The sequence below is a fragment of the Epinephelus moara genome, chromosome 16, assembly GCF_006386435.1.
Source record: "Epinephelus moara isolate mb chromosome 16, YSFRI_EMoa_1.0, whole genome shotgun sequence".
Taxonomy (NCBI): Eukaryota; Metazoa; Chordata; class Actinopteri; order Perciformes; family Serranidae; genus Epinephelus; species Epinephelus moara.
In genome coordinates this window covers 39,319,185-39,340,985 of record NC_065521.1, presented here as the reverse complement: position 1 = coordinate 39,340,985, position 21,801 = coordinate 39,319,185, and the positions used below count along the sequence as shown (strand labels likewise).

Sequence of the window (21,801 nt, the reverse complement as noted above, 5' to 3'; positions counted from 1 at the left end):
GAACACGTCCCTACGCCGTTTAGAAGAGACAGCTGGTGGATGTTTTCGCTGCCCCACCCAAACTGTGAAAGACAAAACAGTGCAAAGTGATGTCATTACTACTGCTTATGCAAACCAGCTGTGTGACCTTATGGGCTGTGCGGGATTTAAATTCTCTGTGTGTTAGAGCACAGACGTTCGTATGTGTCTCGTGTGTCTAAGTACGTGTGCACATGTTTCTGCGGTTAAAAAAAACAAACCCTCAATGCCCTTTTTACTCACTCTTAAAAGAAATGAGGCTGAAAACATGCAATTGTTAAAAAGTTATTCATCTTTCGCTTTTTATTTTTTCATGTTTAATCCAATTTAAACTACAGGGTGCTAGTAAAATGAAAGTCACATTGGAATGTTAGCAATGAAAAGATACAGGATGGATTTAAAGGAGAAATCAATGCGAGACATCCCATTTATACGTCAGAATATCTTTCTTTGTTCAAGTTTGACAACAAAACATTGCAGTTTGCTTTGTGTTTGATCTCAGGTATAAAACAGTCATAGCCCTTGAACTTATTTCTTTGTGTTATGCGACCTGGATAGAATTTTATAAAGGTGCCACAGAAGTAAATATTTAGTACAACATACGATATGAAATTAAATTCTTTGGCACATACAAGGAACACAACAAATGTTGGTACACAAAATAAAAACAAGACAATAAAGTCACCATACTATACACACTGCACAATATAATACTGATAGTACAAAAGAGCATACACAGTATATTGAAAAGAGAGTAACACTGACAAATGGATGGGCGAAGGTGACAGTAAGAGGCTCTGCAGCCTTAATGAGTCTGTTGGTTAGACGGTCAGTCTTGTCATTTTCAGCAGCGACTATGAAGCCACTGTAAAGAGTAGGGCTGCCCCCGACTGAGGAATTTCCTTGTCGACCAATAATCATCATTTAGGGCCATTCGTCGACTAGTCGGCCGCATGTTTACGATATTAATTTAATTATTAACTTATATATTTTGGGCAGGGCAACACAATGGTTTGAGTTCAAGGTGTGAGAAAGAAAAGTATTATTACAGAGAAATACAAAACCGTACTAATGAACCTTCATTAATATAGGCCTATATTTTATCTACAAGTGCACGTCACACACTGAGCGAGCCGCCTGTTAATGACCCTGTGGGCTAATGGGCATGTAGCTACTTCCATGTTTCAGATGATACGTCATGTTTGTAGTCGACCAGTGAAGATGAGTTTACATATCACCTTGGGTTCGTCCTTCACCTTCTCAAAATGATCCCACACTTTGGATTTCCTGCCCGACATGTTATTAACTAGCCTGTGGAATAACCGCTGGTACCAGCCCTGGAAATTAGGGACCGTACACATGCCGCTTCTTTAACCACATGGAAAATGCGAGAGTGTGGAAATCTTGAAACCCTGAGTGCAGAGCTGATCTTCTTCCAGGAGCTGTTTATAAGCGTGTAGGCCTATCGTCCGTGGGACAGGTATAAAGCTCTGGGTAGCCCTGCACTAACATGATCAACTTCCACTTCCTGTTTCTGTCCTTTCAAATTACGGTTTGATTTATTTTGACAAGGCACAGCAGGAGCAGCAGTTTTACGTTTGTTTGTTTTTTCTGCGACTAAGCAACCAATGAAATCTTGCCGACTAATGACCTTTCTGGTCGACTAACGTTTGGTCGACTGTCAGGGGGCAGCCCTAGTAAAGAGGCCTGTTGACACTGAGACTGACTTCACTACAGTTCGCAGTGATAGATTGGAGAACTCCCCGTGGCTACACCTCTTCAAGAAAATGGCACGATTAGAACTTCAATACTCCGTCCTCCTCCTCACCATGGGGGTCTTGGTGACCCATCACTTTTGTCAACTCGTTTTTTTTGGGTTTTTTTTACAAAAATTGTACACTGTTCACGGCTAATGTCACATGCACGTTCAGACGCACCATTCACTCACGTACTCGATCAAACGCCTAATACTTGTCCTCAACCACGTATACATACAGTAAGCAAGGGAAGCTTAGATGCATGTATGGATATACACACAGTCCATGCACAGTACAGATACAAGTATACGTTAACACACACAGGCGGGAAAGCAGCACACACATTCGCGCAGCAATCAGTAACTCAATCAGACAAACAAGATCAGAGCCCAACGGATTTTCTCTCTGAGTTTGTAAACAGATTTCAAGGCAGTGTGATTTATTTCCTCTCCGTCTGTCGTGGCTTTACAATAAACTAAGGAACGATTTTGTTGTGTCGTGTTTATTAGCGGAGGGTTGGTGGGAGCGTTGAACCTGATGACATGCAGAGACCCTGCTGTGTGTTGCCAGCGCGGGGCTGTGACTCCAGAGGCTGCAGTCATCATGGGAACCAGTGCTGACTAATGCTGAAATACACTCTCTTCCCACCCAGAACTGCCCTTCTCCCGTCTCCAGCCTGACTGCCGTCAACAACCCAGGGACTGAGCCTTCGTCGTCATCAGCATCATTCATCACCGCCACCATCGTCATCGTCAGACTAGTTTTCCTGATGTTTGTTGAGGCACGAAGCCAAAGAGGGAGGCAAGGGGACTTTAACAAGAGGAGCGCTGATGTAGGAAATTGTTCTAGTCCCTGATGTCCACTTTGCTGTGGACTCTCTGGTTGGGCAGGAGTGGATTCAGAAAGGGGGAGTTTTCATAGGCATGTGTGTATATGTGTGTGTGTTTATGTGTGTGTGGATGGGTGTGTTTGCGGGGGTAGTTTCTGGGCTGCAATTATTTGTAGACTATTTCACAGCTCGGTGTCTGCTGTCTTGGTGGTGGAGGTGCCGTTGGTGGGAGGAGGAGGCTGGGTCTTGTCTGCCTCAGGGGACTCCCCATTTGCGCTGGGCTTCTCCGGGGTTTCCGGAGGGGGGTTGAGTGGGGCCACGGACACAAGAGTGTTTCCCTGGTTCTCCTGATCTGCTGGATAGGTCTCCTCAGCCTGCAAATACAGCACAAATGATGAACTCATCACTGGAAGGGTAGACAGAAGATTTCAACAACACCTGGGTGTCAGGAGACTTACTGCTTGTGACAGAGTGAACCCCCACTTTTTTATGTCAACATAAAGCATGCTTGGACATGTGTATTAAAGGGACAATTCACCTACAAATCTAAAATACATATTTTTACTTTTACCCGTAGTGCTATTAATCAGTCTAGATTATTTTGGTGTGAGTTGCAGAGTGTTGAAGATATCAGCCGTAGAGTTGTCTGCCTTCTCTCCAGTATAATGGAACTAGATGGCACTCAGCTTGTGGTGCTCAAAGTGACAAAAAACTACATTAAAAAAACTCAACAGCAATGTCTCTTTCCAGACATCACGTCCTGGTTACTCAAGATAATCCACAGACCTTGTTGTAAGCAGTTACATGTAGGAACTATTTTCTTTCTACCAAGCTACACCTGCCAGCTGTATCAAGACAGAAGAAAGCGTGCTAGCTCAACCTATTTTTATTAACAACTCGTCAAATACCGACTCTTCGTCACTGGATCGATACGTCAAACTATGACGCTCTAGGTACACATCTAGCATTTTATTCACTAACTTGTGATCAGGCCAGTTAGGTAGCATTGGCTTTATGTGTCCAGGTTCTGCAACAAACCAACAATGGAGTTTTTATAGAAAGTAGCTCCAGTTAAAAAGTTAACAACACAGTCTCCATAATCCGGTGAAGCCCAGTCGCCACAATAAAATGTTGGCATCTCTGCAAACCACAGATGTGTTACATTTGTACGTTCCATACATATCGTATCAACGTTTCTAAAGTGATGTCATTCAGATTAGTTGCATATGAGCTGAGTTTCTGACCAGGAGGAAGAGAGCATCGTGGATGAAGTGACGCCTCGGTGAGGCGGATGTCAAGCAGCAGACAGTAGCAGTTCACTGTTTGAAACTAAAAACCACAGAAGTGGGTCTTTTTTTACAAGATGTAGGGACATTTCATGTTTGTAGCAACTAAAGCAGGTATATTTAACAAGAGGTCAGGACATTTCCGGCCATTATTGTAGCGACAAAATACGGTATTTTTTAGCGAGAGGTTCGGACATTTCCGTACGTGTTTATAGCGGCAAATGCTGTATTTTTTTCTGAGCGCTTGGGACATTTTTGGCCGTGTTTATAGCAACAAAATTGGGTATTTTTCAACAAGAGCAGCTTTGTATTGACAAAAATGGATAATGTTTAACGAGAGGTCGGGACATTTTTGGCATTGTTTGTGGCAAAAAAATAAGGTAATTTTCAGCAAGAGGTTAAAACATTTCAACCTATTCTCACTACCACCTCGGCAAATACTGACACGTCAAACTATGACGCTCTAGGTACCCTCTGGCGTCAGTTTTGGACATTCAGTGAAGGCATGTTAATTTACGCGCGCTATAAGCATCGTGTCTTTGTTTAAATAAACTACTGTTTTCACATGAAATGTACAGTTTCCGTTTGTTAAATGCATGCAATCCCTTTCAAAATAAACTCAGAACACAGGCAAAAAACATTGTTTTTAGGTGTATTTTGTTAGGTTAAGGTAGTAAAAGTACATAGTTAGGTTTAGAAAAGAACTCATCATGGTTTGGCTTTAAATATATACATTTGTTACTAATGCAATGTAATGTCACATGACATACACCAGTTGTGTTGCACACAACGCTGTTCTAAAGAAGCTGACTGACTTTCAGTTTCACAGGGAAACTGTTGTTTGTTAGACCCATCCACCTCATTTGTGCCCACCCTATGGAGACTTTCTCGCTCTTTATTCTAGGGCAGTTGCTTGGAGTGTCGAAAAATACCGCAACCCGGTGCATCTCAACCGCTGCTGAGGGTTGCCTCTGTGCGTCAGTATCTGACCCTGAGGGCCACAAACCAAGCACTGGTATTTGATGAGTTGGTAGTGAGACCAAGTTGGCTAGCTTATCTAGCATCACTGAGCAGATGCTGAGAATTTTTACATCTCACGCTGTCACAAGCATGAGTCGTCCATCCATGAGTAGATGCACGTTTCCTTCTGTGCAGTGATACAGTTGGTGGGAGTAGTTTGGTGGAAAGAAAATAGTTCCTACATGAAACTGCTCACATCAAGGTCTGTGGATTATCTTGAGTAACCAGGCTCACATCAAGGTCTGTGGATTATCTTGAGTAACCAGGTCATTATTTCTGTAAAGAGACATTGCTGTTGAGTTTTTCAAATGTATTTTGGTGCTTTGAGCACCACAAGCTGAGTGCCATCTAGTTCCATTATATTAGAGAGAAGGCAGACATCTCTACGACCTGATATCTCCAACACTCAGCAACTCACACCAAAACAATCTAGACTGATAAACAGCACTACAGACAAGAGGAAAAATATGTGTTTCTGATTTTGGGGTGAACTGTCCCTTTAAAGTCTCCATCACTAACACAGCTGTCACAATAGAAATCCCCCTCTTCACCACACATTGTTATGAAAAGAACAGATTCACTGTGCTGACGTGTTGTGTAGATACGTGGATAAAACATTCTGAGGTGCATTTGATTTGCTGATCACACACACTTCTGTCGTGTACATAAAGACACACATGTACACAGATGCATCCACTAAACCCCACCCCTCCACTATTGCTTACAAACACACACAAACACGTCCTCAAATGTGGTCTCCACCATGTGACACTGCGAGTGGAGCAGGGAAACAGCTGCGTCTGGCTCGTAGATGAAACAGCGAGCGCTGCAGATGAATAAGGCAGCAGAGAGCAGGGCGTGGGTCTTTGGATAACGCACACTCACTCTTTCTCTGCGCATTCTCTGTGATAGCCGGCCAGCAACATTCCCTAATTAAAACGCTGGCGGCGACTGATTCCAAAGGAAGGAAACAGTGCTGTTTTGATTTCAGATGTAGTAAAACATGAACTTTGCCTGAGAAAATCTATGCAGAGTGTTACTGAATGTATAATGAGGGATGAGATTACAGAGACCTGCAAAATACATGGTGAAAAAATACATATATAGATTAAAACCCACCTGCTGCTCAGATCAGTGTTAAAATTTAATAATGGAAACATTTTAGGAGAACTAATCAGAATTATTGTGAACATGATCAAACAAACATTATGCAGAGTCTGCAGTGGAGAAGACTAAATCTATGCAATGATTTTCAATTCATGGGCTCTGTGCTGAATGGTGCACCACTGAAAGGCAACTCGAACTTGTAAACCAGAAAACAAGTAAATGAGGTCCACAGTGGCAGCGCACAGTGCAGTACACTGAAGATCCATGCTAAACACAAAATGTGAAACTGTCCTTACCAGCCTCACTCCCTTGGCGTCAGGCCTGCGTTGGCATTTGAAGTAACCAATGGCGATGGCAAGAGCGGCGAGCAGACCGGTGACCAGTATTCCAACAAATACTGATGATGATGATTCTGATTTCGGGCCCTGAATCTTTGTCGCTCCCAGCTGCAAACAGGTTAGAGATATAAGGCTGTGGTCAAAAATAAGCATGTATGTGAATGTGAAACCATACAGAATTATTGTTCTGTTGATGGACACTGTTCTCCCACAATGCATTGCATGAATTAAATAGAATCTAAATAAATTGTAGCTCTAGAAAGTTTTAAATCTCAAGAAAGGTTTTTGTGACGTTTAATTAGAAAGTGACAAAAGTTGCAGTTGTTTGGTTTCTAATGTTCATTCATTCATTCATTCATTTGGAGTCTATCCCAGCTGATATTGGGCCAGAGGCGGGGTACACCCTGGAGAGGCTGCCAATTAACCTGCATGTCTTTGGACTGTGGGAGGAAGTTGGAGTACCCAGAGAAAACCAATGCTGACACTGAGAGAACATGCAACACTAGGGCTCCCCCACCCTTTGATTCGAACCGCCCACTCTGAGTTCAAACATGGAACCCTCCTGCTGTGAGGTGACAATGGTAACCACTGCACCACCGTGCCACCCATTTCTAATGTTGCACATATTTGATCATTTCCTGTCATTATAAAATGGTTAAGTGTGTTGATTTTGTATACAAACTGCTAACACAGCATCCCAGCAAACAGGAAGACGTTGAACCGTCCAATAACCTGTCCCGTTATGTTTCAAAAACAGTTCCAAAAGGGCAGACTTCACTATGTTACTTGTCTGTCAGCTAAACGGCAGCTGGACATCCTTCCTGAATGTCTCAACAACGTCGAATTACAATGTTAATACGACCAGATATCAAACTACTGTTGAACCACATGGGGCTCATATTTTGTTGTCCTGGGTGAAAATCCCTGTTCTTTATCCATTCATTCACTTCAACCTTTGATCTATGTCAACTTTGTTGCTCTTTAGTCTACGTCACCTGACTTTGAGGCGAAAAGCCTTGAAGGTTAAATCTCCCATGTGAGATCAAAGGCAGCTTGGATAAAGACTTTTGGCTCTCGAAATAACTCAAGCCAAAAGTAACGACACATGAGTATAATTTACATATACATATACACATGAACAGCATTAAAGTCTTTTTTATATTTAAAAAAAATGGGCGTTGAGCTATACTAGTCATTGGACGTCACAGTGTGGTTGTTTGATCACAACTGCGTTGCAGTTTTTGGCGTCCACCCGTGACCACTTGTGGCCAGGGACACAACGTCACTGTTTAAACAATTTTTTTTCTGGAATACTACGACACATAGTATTGACTTTAAAGAATTAGTATGTCCTGTCACATGGATTTGGGACATCTGATAAGAGTTCATTTCAGTTGCAGGCCCCACAGTGAAGGATTTGTAGGTTTCATGGTTGTTTCACCTCCAAACCGTTACATTCAAACTGGTAGCATCTTGTGCTCTCTTACCTTTTCTTTCACATGTTCACTGCCGAGTGCTCCAGCCAAAGTAGCCAGGTTAGCTGCAGGGGCAACAAAAATTAGAAATATATCAGTGCCTAATTATTCAGGTCTGTGTAGTATTTTGCTGCAACACAATAGCCAGTCGCCAGAATAAATGTTGGCACTGTATGTTTCTGCAAACCATGTTACATTTAACCGTTACTATATAGCTGATACGTTGAAACTTTAAGTTTCTTTATGTTTACACAGTACTGTGGTTTAGGTGTGGTTAGATTTAAGCACAAAAGCCACTTGGTAATGGCTAGGGAAAGAAAATGTTTTGGCTTGAATTGTCCAGTTTCAGTTGCACTATCATGGCTTGAAACGCAGGAGTGTCTTGGTAAAGAACAACTGTTATTTTGTAGCACTATTACGGGGATGTCTCTTTAAAAAAAACACACACAATCCAGGCTGGAAATGCAGCGATGTCTAAAAAACAACTGGTTTTCGTGGCACTATCCACAAATAGAAACACAGCGACGAGCCGCTTTAAATCACCCATGTCTGGTGGCTATAAAGCAGCTGGAAAAGCAGTGATGATTTACCTAAAAACAACCGGTTTTTGTTGTTTATTGGTCTCGAAAAGTGATCTGCAGCTTGGCAGGTATCTCGCCATCCACCGTCACCACCACCTCCAGTTAACACAGTCATTTCATATACTACGTCAATTTAGAAATGCTGATATGATACATATGAAACGTGGTTTGCAGAAACTTACAATGCCAATATTTCCTTCTGGTGACTGGGCTGCAAAAGCACATGCATGGCTTACCACTCTAACTTTAAAGGCCGTTGCACACTGAGGGCTGAATTCACAAAAGGATTGTGTGGCTTTTGCAGCCGCTAAACCGGTAAAAATGGAGCAAACAGATACCGTCTAATTCACAAAGCACGCGCAGAGGGTGAAATGCTCCACTAACTGCGCTGCGTCTCGGTGCTCCGGTGTTATTTGCACGTATTTAAATGAGGTAATATGCATATAGTAATAGCCACACGCAGTTTGAGTGAAGTAAATAACGTCTTTAGAAAGCTGGTGCAAACTGGGCGCTCCTCTGTGGAAGCCTCTCGCCCAGACTTTCCGGTGATCGTGGCAGCAGTGATCGTCTGTTAAATCAGTCTGTAAATAATATTTTGACATTATTATTATAATCATTATTACTTTAATGGCATCCGAAGATATTGATGCGTTGAACAGGTGACAGTCTGCGGTCGTTCTCAAAACGCACATCTGTCACGCACTTCAAAAGCAACTTTCAATAATTTATTTTACGAAATGGGGGAAACAAACGTGAACAAAAACGGTTCCATAATTCATATTAAATTCAAAAGATAACGAAAAAACAGCTACAAGTGAGAGGGAATAGTGATAAAGTGGTCAAACTTGGTCAAATCCACAGCCTCAACCCATCCGACACTGTTAGACTGACTCACCAGCAGACATCACTACATGAGGGTACACAGTATTCAGTACTTTGCCAAACAAAGTCTGCCATTGTTCTGCCACGGTGTTCTTGGTGCAAAGCCAGCATTTATACTTTGCCATGTGTGGCTAATTGCAATCAGGGGGAAATCAGGGGCAAACTGCACTCAGCTGCCAAACTTTGTGGGCGTGTTTGAGCTGGTATATCATTAGCACAATATCCTTTGTGAATAGGACGTTAAGACGGAGCAAACTGCGGGTGCAAATGAAGTGCAATTCAAGGTGCTATCAGCGGCCGCAGTTCATTCTTTGTGAATTCGGCCCTCAGTGTACAAAGGCCTTTAGTGTTGCAAATAAATACAATTGTGCACGTGCAAGTTATTATAAATTGATATACACCCACCGTCATCACTGGCCACCTGCACCTCATTGTCCTTTTGGAAGATTTTTAGTTTACATTCATCCTTGGAACACCAAGCTGCAGGGTTGTCCTGAAGAATGCGTTTAGTTGCTTCCTGTAAGAAAGAGAGAAAATGTAACAATACATATTTGTGCTAACTCAGCATAGCTGTGTGGAAACCTTATTTTTTGCAGCATGTTTCATGAAGTCATCTCAAAGTGTATAGCATACTACGAAAACATAAATTCCCTGACTGAGAGCACAAACTCAGATGTTCAGTGTACAGCTTCCTACACACACAGAGGATAGATATTATATCTCTTTCGGGTGATCACTGGGGCCAACAATCCAGTGTGTGTTCCTGAATTTTCCCCGCTGACCATCAGCGCACGTAGGCCTTTGCGTGAGTAATGGAGACAAACAGCAGTTGGATGGAAAACTTGCTGACCACACCTTCTTTCTTCCCACCTTAACCCCCGAACTATGATATCACATCATTGCGCAACTTTAGGCTTTGCAACTTGGGAACACTCTTCATTTTCTGTAACGGGATCCAGACAGCTTTCAGTGTTCCCAGAAGACCACTGTGAGCAAACCCTGAATCCTCAGTTAGTTGGGAGTGGGCCCACAGCTGGCCTCGGCTGTAACACCCAGATCTTTGAGGCAGGGAGGAAGAAACTCCGGCGGGATGAGCTCGAACGGCAAAATCACGGAATGGAACCTATTCTTCCCTCCATCTGTCTTCATCATGTTTCTCTCAGGAATCCTACAAAGCCTCATCACCTGTTTCACTTGACCTCACGTGGCCTCGTGCACTCAGGGCTGCAGTTCAGATGACTTACAATTGATTTGCATTCAAATAAACACAGATTTAGTATGATACTAAAATCTGTGTGAAGAAGGAGAACAATGTGTTTTCTTTTATTTTGTCACATTAGACGCTGCCTTTCATGGTGACTGATGAGTCGGGGATTTACAGAGGTTTGAAGAAGTCCTTTCTCATTTTCCACTACTTCAGAACATTGTTGCTTTATTAAATTTGTTCCATTGATACAGGCTGTTCCTTTATCACCGTCTTTCATGCCATTCACTTGCTCCTGCCTGAAGAGAATCCTGTGTTTTTTTCCCTACGTGCATTTCGAACTAATCATCAGCTGGCTATGGTTCCTGGCACTGTGGTCCATGTTTAGTTTCAGGTTGAGTTGGACAGATGACTTCTGCAGATGTCTCTGTGGATGACACAGTAACGATCCAAAGAGAGGCTAACTGAAGTATGTGGACCAGGATCTGACCTGCTTCTTCTGCTCTGTGCACCTGGACTGGCATACTGTAAAGTATAACAATGACTTGTATTTGAGCGTCATGTGTATTGTCTAACAACTGTGCATGCAGCGAGGAGTTAACAGTGAAAGGCAGAGCTGTAATTTTGTACCAAGATGGCATCAAATGTGACATTTTCTAAAGTTTGGAGTACTTTGTTAGACACAGATGTCTCACCCATTCCTGATGTGAAAAATACTGAAAAACCCCTCTATGTGCTTTAAAGGCTTTTCTCTAATGTAAAAAAGAAGCCACACCCTTGAGATCCCTCCTTTCTCTTAAGGACCCCAGAGCAAGAGAGGAAACATTAACCCTCCTCTTCATTTGTCTCCGGCCAGGAACACAGTCTCCAGATTTACAACGCCTGAGGAATGTCTGAGAAAAGATCTGCCTTTATCGGGGCCATATTTCCAACTGTAGCGCTTTGAAACACATTAATCTTTTTCCTCTAAGTCAGTGAGTGTCAAACGTACAAACCACGGGCCAGAACCAGCCCGCCAAAGGGTCCAATCAGGCCCAGTGGATGACTCTGCATACCTAATACTGGTGCACTTGTGAAGTCAAAAGGCTCATTTATACTCCCTTTGTGTATGAAAATAGATATGTACATTTTAAACAATAGCCCTTTTTAAACAGGAGTTGTGCAAATTTGCAGGAAAGCCCAATCAGTCTTCTTTCAGCATTGGCAATTTAGCAAAATGCCAACTACCTACTTTTGTTTATACAGAATGCGCCTTTTTCAGGGCAATGGGGGGCGTGAGCAAGTAACAAAATGTGTAGCTCAGCGTGTGACGTAAACAGTGACGTGGGAGGGAAGCCACGGCTGGTCAGTCCTTCGGCGATTCTCTCATAAGTCAGCCCGTTCCTCACCATTCCCGTCATCTGACGGTTAATGGCCTCTTCGTTTGCGAGGACAAGGAAGGCGCGCAATTCCTTGTCTCCCCAGTTGCTCATCTTTACAGTGTCTGTCAGGTTTGTGTTTCCCTCTTGCTACTAGTTGCTCGCTAATTCCTGCTATCAGCTGTTTCCTGTTTATCCACTGCCAGTGGCTCGCACGTGCGGCGTCATCAACAGCTCCTCCCACAAGTCATCAACAGCCCCTCCCGTTGCGGAAGGCCGTCTCGGTCTTTTTAAACTCAAAGGGTTCTGTCAATATGTCTACCCTACGAGGCGGAAAATTGGGCACCTCGGATCAACTCGCCGATCTGGCTCTGTGTGTCTAAACGCTCGCAGCTGGCCGGCAAAACGGCCCAACATTCGCGGAAAATCTGGCAGTGTAAAAGGGGCTATTGTGACCTACACAGTCCACATACATCCATGCTTCCTTTATGATGGCATAGAGCAGTGGTTCCCAACTGGTCCAGCCACAGGGTCCAGATTTCTCCTTAGTCATTAGTTCAAGGTCCACACAGTTTAATACATTCAGCGTCTTACTTGTGTTTGGCCATGTTGTCGAGCTAGTTTGCTGTCTGTTAGTCACTCACTCTACAGCAGGAAACAGCACTTCAGACTATAAGTTTGTGCGGGATATTCACTGTGCTACAAACTTTACAAACTTGACACGTTCCAAGTCATTTGCAGTCCATTCAGAATGGACCCACTTTTGGACCGTGACCCACCAGCTGGAAACCGCTGGCATAGGAAACATTCAACTGATGGCACCAGAGCGCTGGGTCAACGGTTTCAGAGGCAGCGTCTGTGAGGCAATTAAATACATCACAACATGTAGACTGAGAAATCTTTTCACTGTATTACTGATTCGTTCTGTTCTGCCACTCTTAAAATGTCTTCGTCGTGTCTTACAGTCGTATCTTGCTTGGACTACGCTACACAGTCCCCACGATTTCCAGTAATGCTGCTCCAGTTTGTCCGTATCTGTAAGCTTTTAGAAAGCATGCACAAATATGGATGAAATAAATGTAGAGTATAGACAGAAGGCTCTCTCTGTGCATATATGAGCCATATATGAGGTGCTAGGTTTTTCTGAAAAAACAATGAATACCTATTGTGGTCATATTCAAAGATATTGAACACTGAGCACAATATTGTCAATCAGCAGCTTCAGTACAAAAGCATCTATATCATACGTCTATCTTACAACAGTATTGGGGGAACCCTGTTGCTAGGGCCCTGCCAATCCTTTAGATTTTAAATGGTATCTAAGGCAGGAAACAACTTAACCTGCTTCTGTAACAGCTTCAACTTTATTTTGATGTGGTAATACCAGCTTTACTACACAAGGGTAGAAATGTATGGAAAGAAGTTTAATGACAGTGAGTAGGAAGACTCAGTACGTTTACATGCACAGTTAAGTCAAGCTACTGTTATATATATGTATTGGACTGCTGTCTTTGTCCCAGTATGCACGCACATGAGGGGAATCAATTTATTGACCTAAGTATGTCCAACTCCGCTACGATAAATAGCGATATGCCTCCTTTCAGCTTGTTAGTATTAATCTATGACGTCACAGACCAAACAATTGACAAACAAGTTAGCTATGTTTAACTAAACTGGTACCATGGTGGACAACTTTACAATTCTGCACATTTCGTCCATCCAGAAATGCACGGCTCTGGAAATGGATTTTCTCCTTCTCCTTCTTCTCCTTCTTCTCCTTCTTCAATCCTACTTCTCATGCGCGAAAAATCACCAAAATTTGCACAAAGATCCAGTCTCATGCCAGATATCCTCAGCTGCAAACACAAGTCAATAGTCCTGATGGTGGCGCTACAGCAAGCGTCTTAAGTTCAAAACTTTGAAAATTCACAACAAATCGACCGTATGTGCTACAGCTTCGCAACTTTCACCAAAATGTAGCCCCAATACTGAAGAAACTTTTGTGCATTTAAATCTATTAAAAATTATGAAGTTCATCACTCTGTTTTTTTCAAAAACTGTAAAACTTCTTAAACCTATCTCCTCCCACAATTTTTGCTCAATCGACACCAAACTTGCTACAGAGCATCTTCAGACTATCCTACACAAACCATCCACACAGATTTTTGATTTATCAAAAATTGAGCCTACAGTGCATCAAGATGTTTGACTGTAAACAGTACTGTAAATATACACTTGCAAATTCTTGCTAAATAAGTTTTCAATGCTCATGAAAAAAATTAACAAAATTTTGGAGTCACGTTAGATGATGTTTGGCAAATATCAGAATTTTATATCAAAAACTGAATTTTTGACAGCATTTTGAATTTTGCTCGCACGTGAACAATTGGAGTCAAAGCAAGAATGGCATTTTTAAACATCAGTTTTTCACTTATGGAGCAAATCAATCATTGTTAAAACACAAATTAAAATCTCCATGCTGTCTAGATGCAAGATGTGTATTTTCAGATTTTTGTCTTTCTAACTGAATTTATGACAGCAGTTTGAAATCTGCCTTGACAGCTGCTGTCATCCTGGTGGCTGGCTTAGTCAGTTTGTGAAGCCAAGATGGCACCTGCTAATTAGCTCTTTCGGATAGAAGATGCTCCTTGATGTCAGAAGTTGTAAGTTCAAGCCTCAACTGATGCAAAATGTACATTGTAATGGCAGCTTTCTTGTTGTCTTCCTATTCTGCCTCTTGTTGATCAGAATTGCCTAAATTTGCCTAAAACTGCCCGGCAATTCATAATTCATAATTACAAATTGTTTTCAGGAGGAATTCGACTCCCAATCACATTATCTGGGTGTGTTAGTCTGACTTTGAGAAATTCGATTTAGTACAATTTCAGTCGTACTAACATGTTGACATGTATTTAAAAAGTCCGATTTTAGTTGCACAAACACAAGAAATCAATCTTCTCTAATGTCATGTAAGTGTACAGACTGTCTGAATGTGAAGAAACTGAGAGTGCTTTCACACCCAACCTGTTTAGTTTGGTTAAAACGAACTCAGGTCTGTTTGCGTGGTTAGTACAGTTCGTTTGGGCTGGTGTGGCCAAACAACCGAACCGAGACTGCTTGAAAAGGTGGGTCGGGGTCCGCTTCCAAATGGACTCTGGTGCAGTTCGTTTGTGGTGCGACAGAAGACAAACCAACCACCGGATTTTACAACAGCAGATATGTGATTTTAGCTGCAGCTAAACCATTATTAAATCCATCTGTGATTGTCTGCATAATAAAAAGGAAAAATATGGAGGTTATGTTATTTATAGGTTATCATGCAGTGGTTTTACTGGTCCTGCCCGCATGGGATCAAACTGTGCTGTATATGGAACAAGAACTAAAACGAGTCTGACAACTGCTCTAAGTGGAATAAGCCACTTCCTCTGGACCGCAGGTGAAGGGGGCCAGATAAGTTTTTTTTTTTTAAAGGAACGTGTTGCTAGACGGTAACTCAGCTCTCTCCTCTTGGCTCACTGTGGTCTGAAAGACACATGCCAAAATCTCGGCTGGTGGTAGTTTGATTCTGCCTGTGGCTGGCAGGGAGGAGAGGAGCGCTGTTGTTACAAGCTGTATGACATAAAGGAGGTGGGAGGACGTAGCTCTGGTGGTGGTGGAATATTGTGAGGGACAAAGAAAATAATAATCTCACACAATCAGGTGTTGCCAACTCAGCCTTGACAGAAGAACCTTCTGGAATTTCCGACTCTCCAACACACGTCACCTCAGGCTGCGGGGAGAGTGAGACACGTCAGAGAGACATTAGAGGTCAGGAGAAGAAAGCACACTTTGCACAAATGGTTTCAACTGCAACATCAGTCTTCATCAAAACAATCTTCTCTCAAGACAATGTGGTATATTTGACATATGTATCAGTGAAAACATCAAACAAAGTCTTTATTTGAGTTTGACTGTATGCTGATGTTAAAAGGACAGAAAGAAGAGAAGCACCATCTGGACATGGTACTCACCACAACAAGGCGGGTGACAACTGGGACCTTGACGTCTATGACAACGGGGGCAGCAGTGGTGACTGAGCTGCCTGCATCATGGCTATTATCAACTAGAAGGTCTAAAAGGGATACTGAGATTGTAATATGTTCAGGAGGAGCAGAAGCAGCAGAGTCTCCACCTGCAGCAGCACTCGCAGTAGCGTCCGCACCTGGGGCAGAGGTGGGGCCTGGAGCTGCACCAGAGTCCGCAGCAGCTGTTACTAAAAACACAATCCAAGGACAGTTCTATTAAACACAGGCACATACTGGGTGTGTCGAGGGCTGTCACTTGTCATGTCACTTCTTAACTCGGGAATAATTACTCAAAAATCCCAAACCTCACTGTACGTATATTAAGGTGCCTACCAGTGCTGTGATCTCCAGCTGCAGCAGGTGCATCTGTCGGTGGATCGTCTTGACACATCACCTCATCTGCAAGGAGGGGAGACAGACAGAGAGACAACAACTTAAAGACTTTGACTCTTATCTGGTGAATTAATTATCTTTGATACCTGCAGGAATTCATGAGACAACTGTAGCTTTGGAGGTGTAAACAGTGTATACAATGTTGCTATGGACACAGTTAGTTAGCTGTAGGCTACGACTTGAACTGCCAACCTGTTTTTATCTGCCTAAAAAGGCTTACATTTTAGCAAACTAACACCATTAAAAGTATGCCTAATTAACTATTAGCAGTTCTTGTTTGCAGTATATGAATGTACAGATAACTATCACTGGATTACTTTGATGCTGAAGGAAATAAAAACTCAGGCATCATCTGGAGTTACAAGGAACATCTTTTTCTTTGATTTCTGAGCAGACTGTCGAAGATAATATCATTGTGAAGTGGAAGTCACAGTGACACTAGAAATGTCAGCATCATGTCTGTGTCAGATTCTACGGAGTTAAGACTTTGATAAGAAATACGACTTTTGACTCAAATTGTAGCAATCGAGTGCTGAAAGCACCATAATTGCCTCCCTGATCTGTCACAGTCTCTGCTGGAGCTGCAAGTGCTAGCCATGTTGGTACGTGCCAAATCAGCAGGACAAACTACAATGACTAAGGGTGCTTTCACACCTGCCCTGTTTGGTTCGGATCAATCAAACTCAAGTTTGTTTGCCCTTTTGGAGCGGTTCGTTTGGGCAGGTGTGAGCACAGCAATCACACCCAGGTGCGCACCAACACAACCGGATCGAGACCTTCTTGAAGAGGTGGTCTCAGTCCCGTTACAAACGAACTCTGGTGCAGTTCGTTTGTGGTGAGAAGGTGTTCCGACCTGGATCTGAACCAACTGCAGTCACATGACACATTGTTTGGGTTAAACATGAGCGTGTTACAGTCCTGGAGGATTATTAATGTGCACCTCCTCCTGTACTGCCTTAATATGCACATTCAGCACATCCAATGCATCAAAACATTGTTTTCTAGTTGGAGCCGCGCCTCGTTTTCAAACTGTATGGTTTGACTAAAATGAACAATGACAGCAATATAGTCCACGATGAGCAGCGCTAAAATCAACCTGCGTAGTTGTCCCTCCATTGTGACATTAGAAAGTGTCACATTTATCTTGCAAGTGTACTCTTCTTCAACGTTTGCTTTACTTCCTGGATTTTTCCCACATGGAAATCCTGACCAATCAAGAGCAGCTTTCTCACACAAGGCAATTGAGCTGGTCCACTTATAAATGCTGCTGTGAGAACACGAACCAACTCTAGGCAGTTATACAACTTTGGCACAAAATGACTCTAGGTCTGAAAGCACCCTAAGTTCCTGTTGTTTTTAGAAATTTGTTTCCCCTTACCTTAACCTATACCTAACCTTATCTCCACCCCCAACCTAATATTTCTGCTACACCGAACCATAACCTTGGAAATAACTTTTGGAAATAAAGTTTAGTATTCAAGGTAGGAACAGAGTTCGACCACAGACAGTATAAAAATATTGGATGTAACCAAACCAAATTTGGCACGTGTTGTCATAGGTTCTAACTAACAAGTAGTCACATATGGGCTTCTTCTCACTGTCTGCAGCCTATGCAAATAAACAGCTCAGTCAAAAGGTCATGGCCTCCTGACTGCACGTCCGTCCTCTGGGAGAGATCCTGTTTCTGTAATAACCTTGGGATTAAGTGGGAAGGTGCTAAAACCTTTCAGACACAGGAAGGTTAAGAAAAGTATGAAAGTATTTCCCAAGTTCATGTGAGGGTTTTCTAGGTAAATGAATGAATGGCTTCAGTAAGCTGATACCTTTTGAACGCCAGTGTCCAATTTAATATTATGATAGATAAATATCCCTAGCGATATATTGCTTTAAATGTACAGATAACTGCAAACTTTCACGTTTGAACTATTTGTTGGTTGTCATCTTAACAATGTTAAAGGGACAGTTTCCCCCAATATAAAAAAATACATATTTTTCCTCTTACCTGCAGTCTAGATTGTTTTGGTGTGAGTTGCTGAAGGTTGTAGATATTGGCCATAGAGATGTCTTGCTTCTCTTGAATATAATGGAACTAGATGGCACTCGACTTGTGGTGCTCAAAGCGCCAAACAAACAAACAAACAAACAAAGTAAAACTAAAATAAATTTGAACGTCTCTTCCCATATACCATGAGCTGGTTACTCAAGATAATCCACAGTCCTTATTGTGAGCAGTTTCATATAGGAACCGTTTTCTTTCTACCGAATCACACCTGCCAACAGAATCACCTCCTAGAAGGAAGTGTGCATCTACTCATGAGCCGTGTCTCAACTTAGGGGCTGCAGCCTTCGAAGGCACGACCAAGGCTGTCTTATTTCAAAGGCTCCTTCAAATGCGGCGGAGAAATGCAGCCTTCTTTTCCAGAATTTGGAGGATGCAAGATGGATCCTACATGGCCCAGCCTATCTTAAGTTGCATTGCGCGCTGGTGATGATTATATATTAAGTTAAGTTAACTTAACAGTTGTTACTAGCCGTAACTGTTGTAAACATTACTATTAATTAAAAGCACACTGCTTAAACAATCTTAATTTATTAAGTTTACCTGAAAACGGTCCATCAGCCTGAAATATATAAAACGGCGGTGTCTCTGGTGGTGAATCATCTCCTAAAGTATTGAATAAAATATATACTTGTAAATAATAACAATCTCTGGGTCCATGATTTAGGGCTAACTACTAGCTTGCTCCATCTTTCCTCATGCGCAGCTGGTTGCGAGGTAACAGGAACGCCAAAGGGTCGGGGCAAGAACAACTCGTGATGCAACCAGGAAATCCTCCACAGACCAGACCGTCCCATTTTGGAGACCGTTCAGTTTGGCTGATGCGGCCTTCAAAGGACGTGGCCGACGTGGACCACAAAGGCTGAGTCCTTCAAAGGCTGCAGCCCCTGAATTGAGACACAGCTATGGACGAGAGGCTCTTGCTTGTGACAGTGTGAGATGTAAACAGTAACAGTGTCCTCCTTAGCTGAGTTGTAATATTAGCTAGCTCAGTGGTGCTAGCTGAACTAGCAGTAGATTCACACTTCCTTCTGCGCTGTGATACAGCTGGCAGGTGTAGTTCAGTAGAGAGAAAACAGTTCCAAGATGAAACTGCTCACAACATGGTCTGTGGATTATCTTGAGTAACTGGGTCATGATTTCTGAAAAGAGACATTGCTGCTGAGTTTCTACTTTTTTTGGTGCCTTTAGCACCACAAGCTGAGTACCATTTTGTTTCATTATATTACAGAGAAGGTAGACGTCGCTACCAATATCTCCAACACTCTGCAACTCACACCAAAACAATTTAGACTGATATATGGCACTAGAGGTAAGTTTACAAAGCAGTATTTTTGATTTTGGGGTGAACTGTCTCTCTAAGGAAAACTGAAGTTGCATCAACATGTGTTTAGGTCCAATCAGGGATCACACTGCCAATCAAAAAAAGAGCACTAATTCCCAGTATAAATCCGTGGCTAACAAGAGCTACAGCTCTGTAATCCCATTTATCCTTCACCATCATTTCTAAACACTTTTATCCGCATGGAAGGAAACCAATATAGTGTGTAAACACTTTAACATCTAACCAAAACTATGCTGCAATCAGAGGAAAAATGTGTTTGGCGCACCACTACCATTATTCAAATAATCACCAGATACATTTATATCAGTGAGGTGAATTCAGATGTTTTGTGTGTGTTTGCAATCCTGTAAACACGACTGACTTTAACTCTGGAATATGTTCCAGGATCGTTGTGGGAATGTTAGCAACACAAACAAAAGGTAACGTTACATCATTTTTTTACAGCTGGCAACTGGCCACCATGGTAGTGTACGTACAGCACTGTAGACCAGGCTCTGGAATATATATGGTTCCCTCCTGCAGTGTGTTTTATCTCAACACTGGCGTCGACTGGCTGAATGTTGTCCAAAGCTGGTCATGTGCTGCATTTTAACTGGTGTAAGAGGGCATAAATGTTTAACCTGTGCTATTACAGCCTTTAGCTAATTGCCTTCGGCTTGAGCTGCAATGTTTAACAGAGCAATAATGTGGGACAAACATGTTCAGCCTCTACTGCATTGAATTAACCTTGTACCTCAGTTTATGTCTCATAGGTATAAAGATTTTATTTTGACAAATGGTATCTGTGGAATGTGTTTAAAGCACTTCACTGTTAGATGTTGTGTTTTATAATGTAGGTTTTTACCTCCCCAGTATCTTAAAAGGGTTCTCTAGTTTAAACACACATTACATGCACAGATTCTGCACACATACAGACGTATAAAGCACATATATTATGCTCCCGATGCACGTGGACAGACATGCCTCCACACCACTCAGCGGTCACATGCTGAGACTCAGTGCACTATGTCAGAAGTTATTACACAGTAACACTCCAACAGTGTGGACACAGACACATCAGACAGCTGTGTGAGAAATCTCACTATGTTTCCAGCCAGGCCCCTCAGCATCAACAAGAAGCCTTAAGACCTCCAGTCTCAACACAAACACAGAAACATACATAACACTCCTACTCCATAAACACAACCTCGGTCTCTCTCCAGAGAGTTTTTAATGGGCTCAGAGAGCACGCGGCTGCAGACTATTTAACCTTTGGGTTCAATTCTGATCTTCACTACTGGGCTACACCAAGTGGATTTCCGGCCCTGGCTGTCCTCCTTGAAGCTTTCAGTCTGGGTGTTCCAGTCTTTGACGTGGTGTGTGGTGTGCAGCCATGCCAGATGTAAAGAACTAAATCATAGGCTAAAGAGAGGATACGATATGGGCCAGGGACGCTGAGTGACAGTTCAAATGCTTCACTTTTTTTCCCCTGTGGTTGGACAAATCAACAGCAATTATAAGGCAGCACAAAGGCAGGCATCTCACCAGCAAATGACAAATGTAATTTGGTGGATGCTTCACGTGCCTCGAAGCACCATGCCTGCTCACATATTTAGCACACAAAGCCCCTGGCAAGTTTTTTGCTTCATCTATGAAGAGTTACAAAACCACAACCGTGATTGTTGACATGTTGCTGGAATGTGTTGCAGCTACTGTGCTGCTGGTCAGTAGGGTCACCAAACTGGATTCCACTTTAAAACAAGGCCGCAGTCACGGAGTCAACACTTGGGTTGGGGGCAAACCTGCGGGGGGTCTGGGGGTCAAAGTCAAAGGGAAAAAGCTAATTTCCTATTAGAAACTCTTTTACTGTTAGTAAAAGAGTTCAGTAGATCAGGAGCCAGAGCCTTCAGCTATCAGGCTCCTCTCCTGTGGAATCATCTTCCTGTTACGGTCCGGGAGGCAGACACCGTCTCCACATTTAAGACTAGACTTAAGACTTTCCTCTTTGATAAAGCTTATAGTTAGGGCTGGCTCAGGCTTGCCCTGTACCAGCCCCTAGTTAGGCTGACTTAGGCCTAGTCTGCTGGAGGACCCCCCTATAATACA

At 42.6% G+C, this 21,801-nt stretch overlaps 1 protein-coding gene across 1 annotated transcript in view; it reads right to left on the bottom strand.

Annotated features, from left to right (window-relative positions):
- Window positions 1–294: 294 nt before the first annotated feature.
- The window catches only part of cd34 (CD34 molecule), a 37,490-nt gene continuing 15,983 nt past the window's right edge, over window positions 295–21,801 (bottom strand). The window contains exons 2-8 of the mRNA XM_050065088.1: window positions 16,253–16,318; window positions 15,866–16,107; window positions 15,547–15,624; window positions 9,699–9,810; window positions 7,843–7,895; window positions 6,314–6,463; window positions 295–2,978 (exon numbers count right to left, since the gene is read on the bottom strand). Of these exons, the coding sequence (XP_049921045.1) occupies window positions 2,787–2,978; window positions 6,314–6,463; window positions 7,843–7,895; window positions 9,699–9,810; window positions 15,547–15,624; window positions 15,866–16,107; window positions 16,253–16,318 (893 nt within the window). The 3' untranslated portion in view covers window positions 295–2,786. The remainder of the gene's footprint in view (window positions 2,979–6,313; window positions 6,464–7,842; window positions 7,896–9,698; window positions 9,811–15,546; window positions 15,625–15,865; window positions 16,108–16,252; window positions 16,319–21,801) is intronic.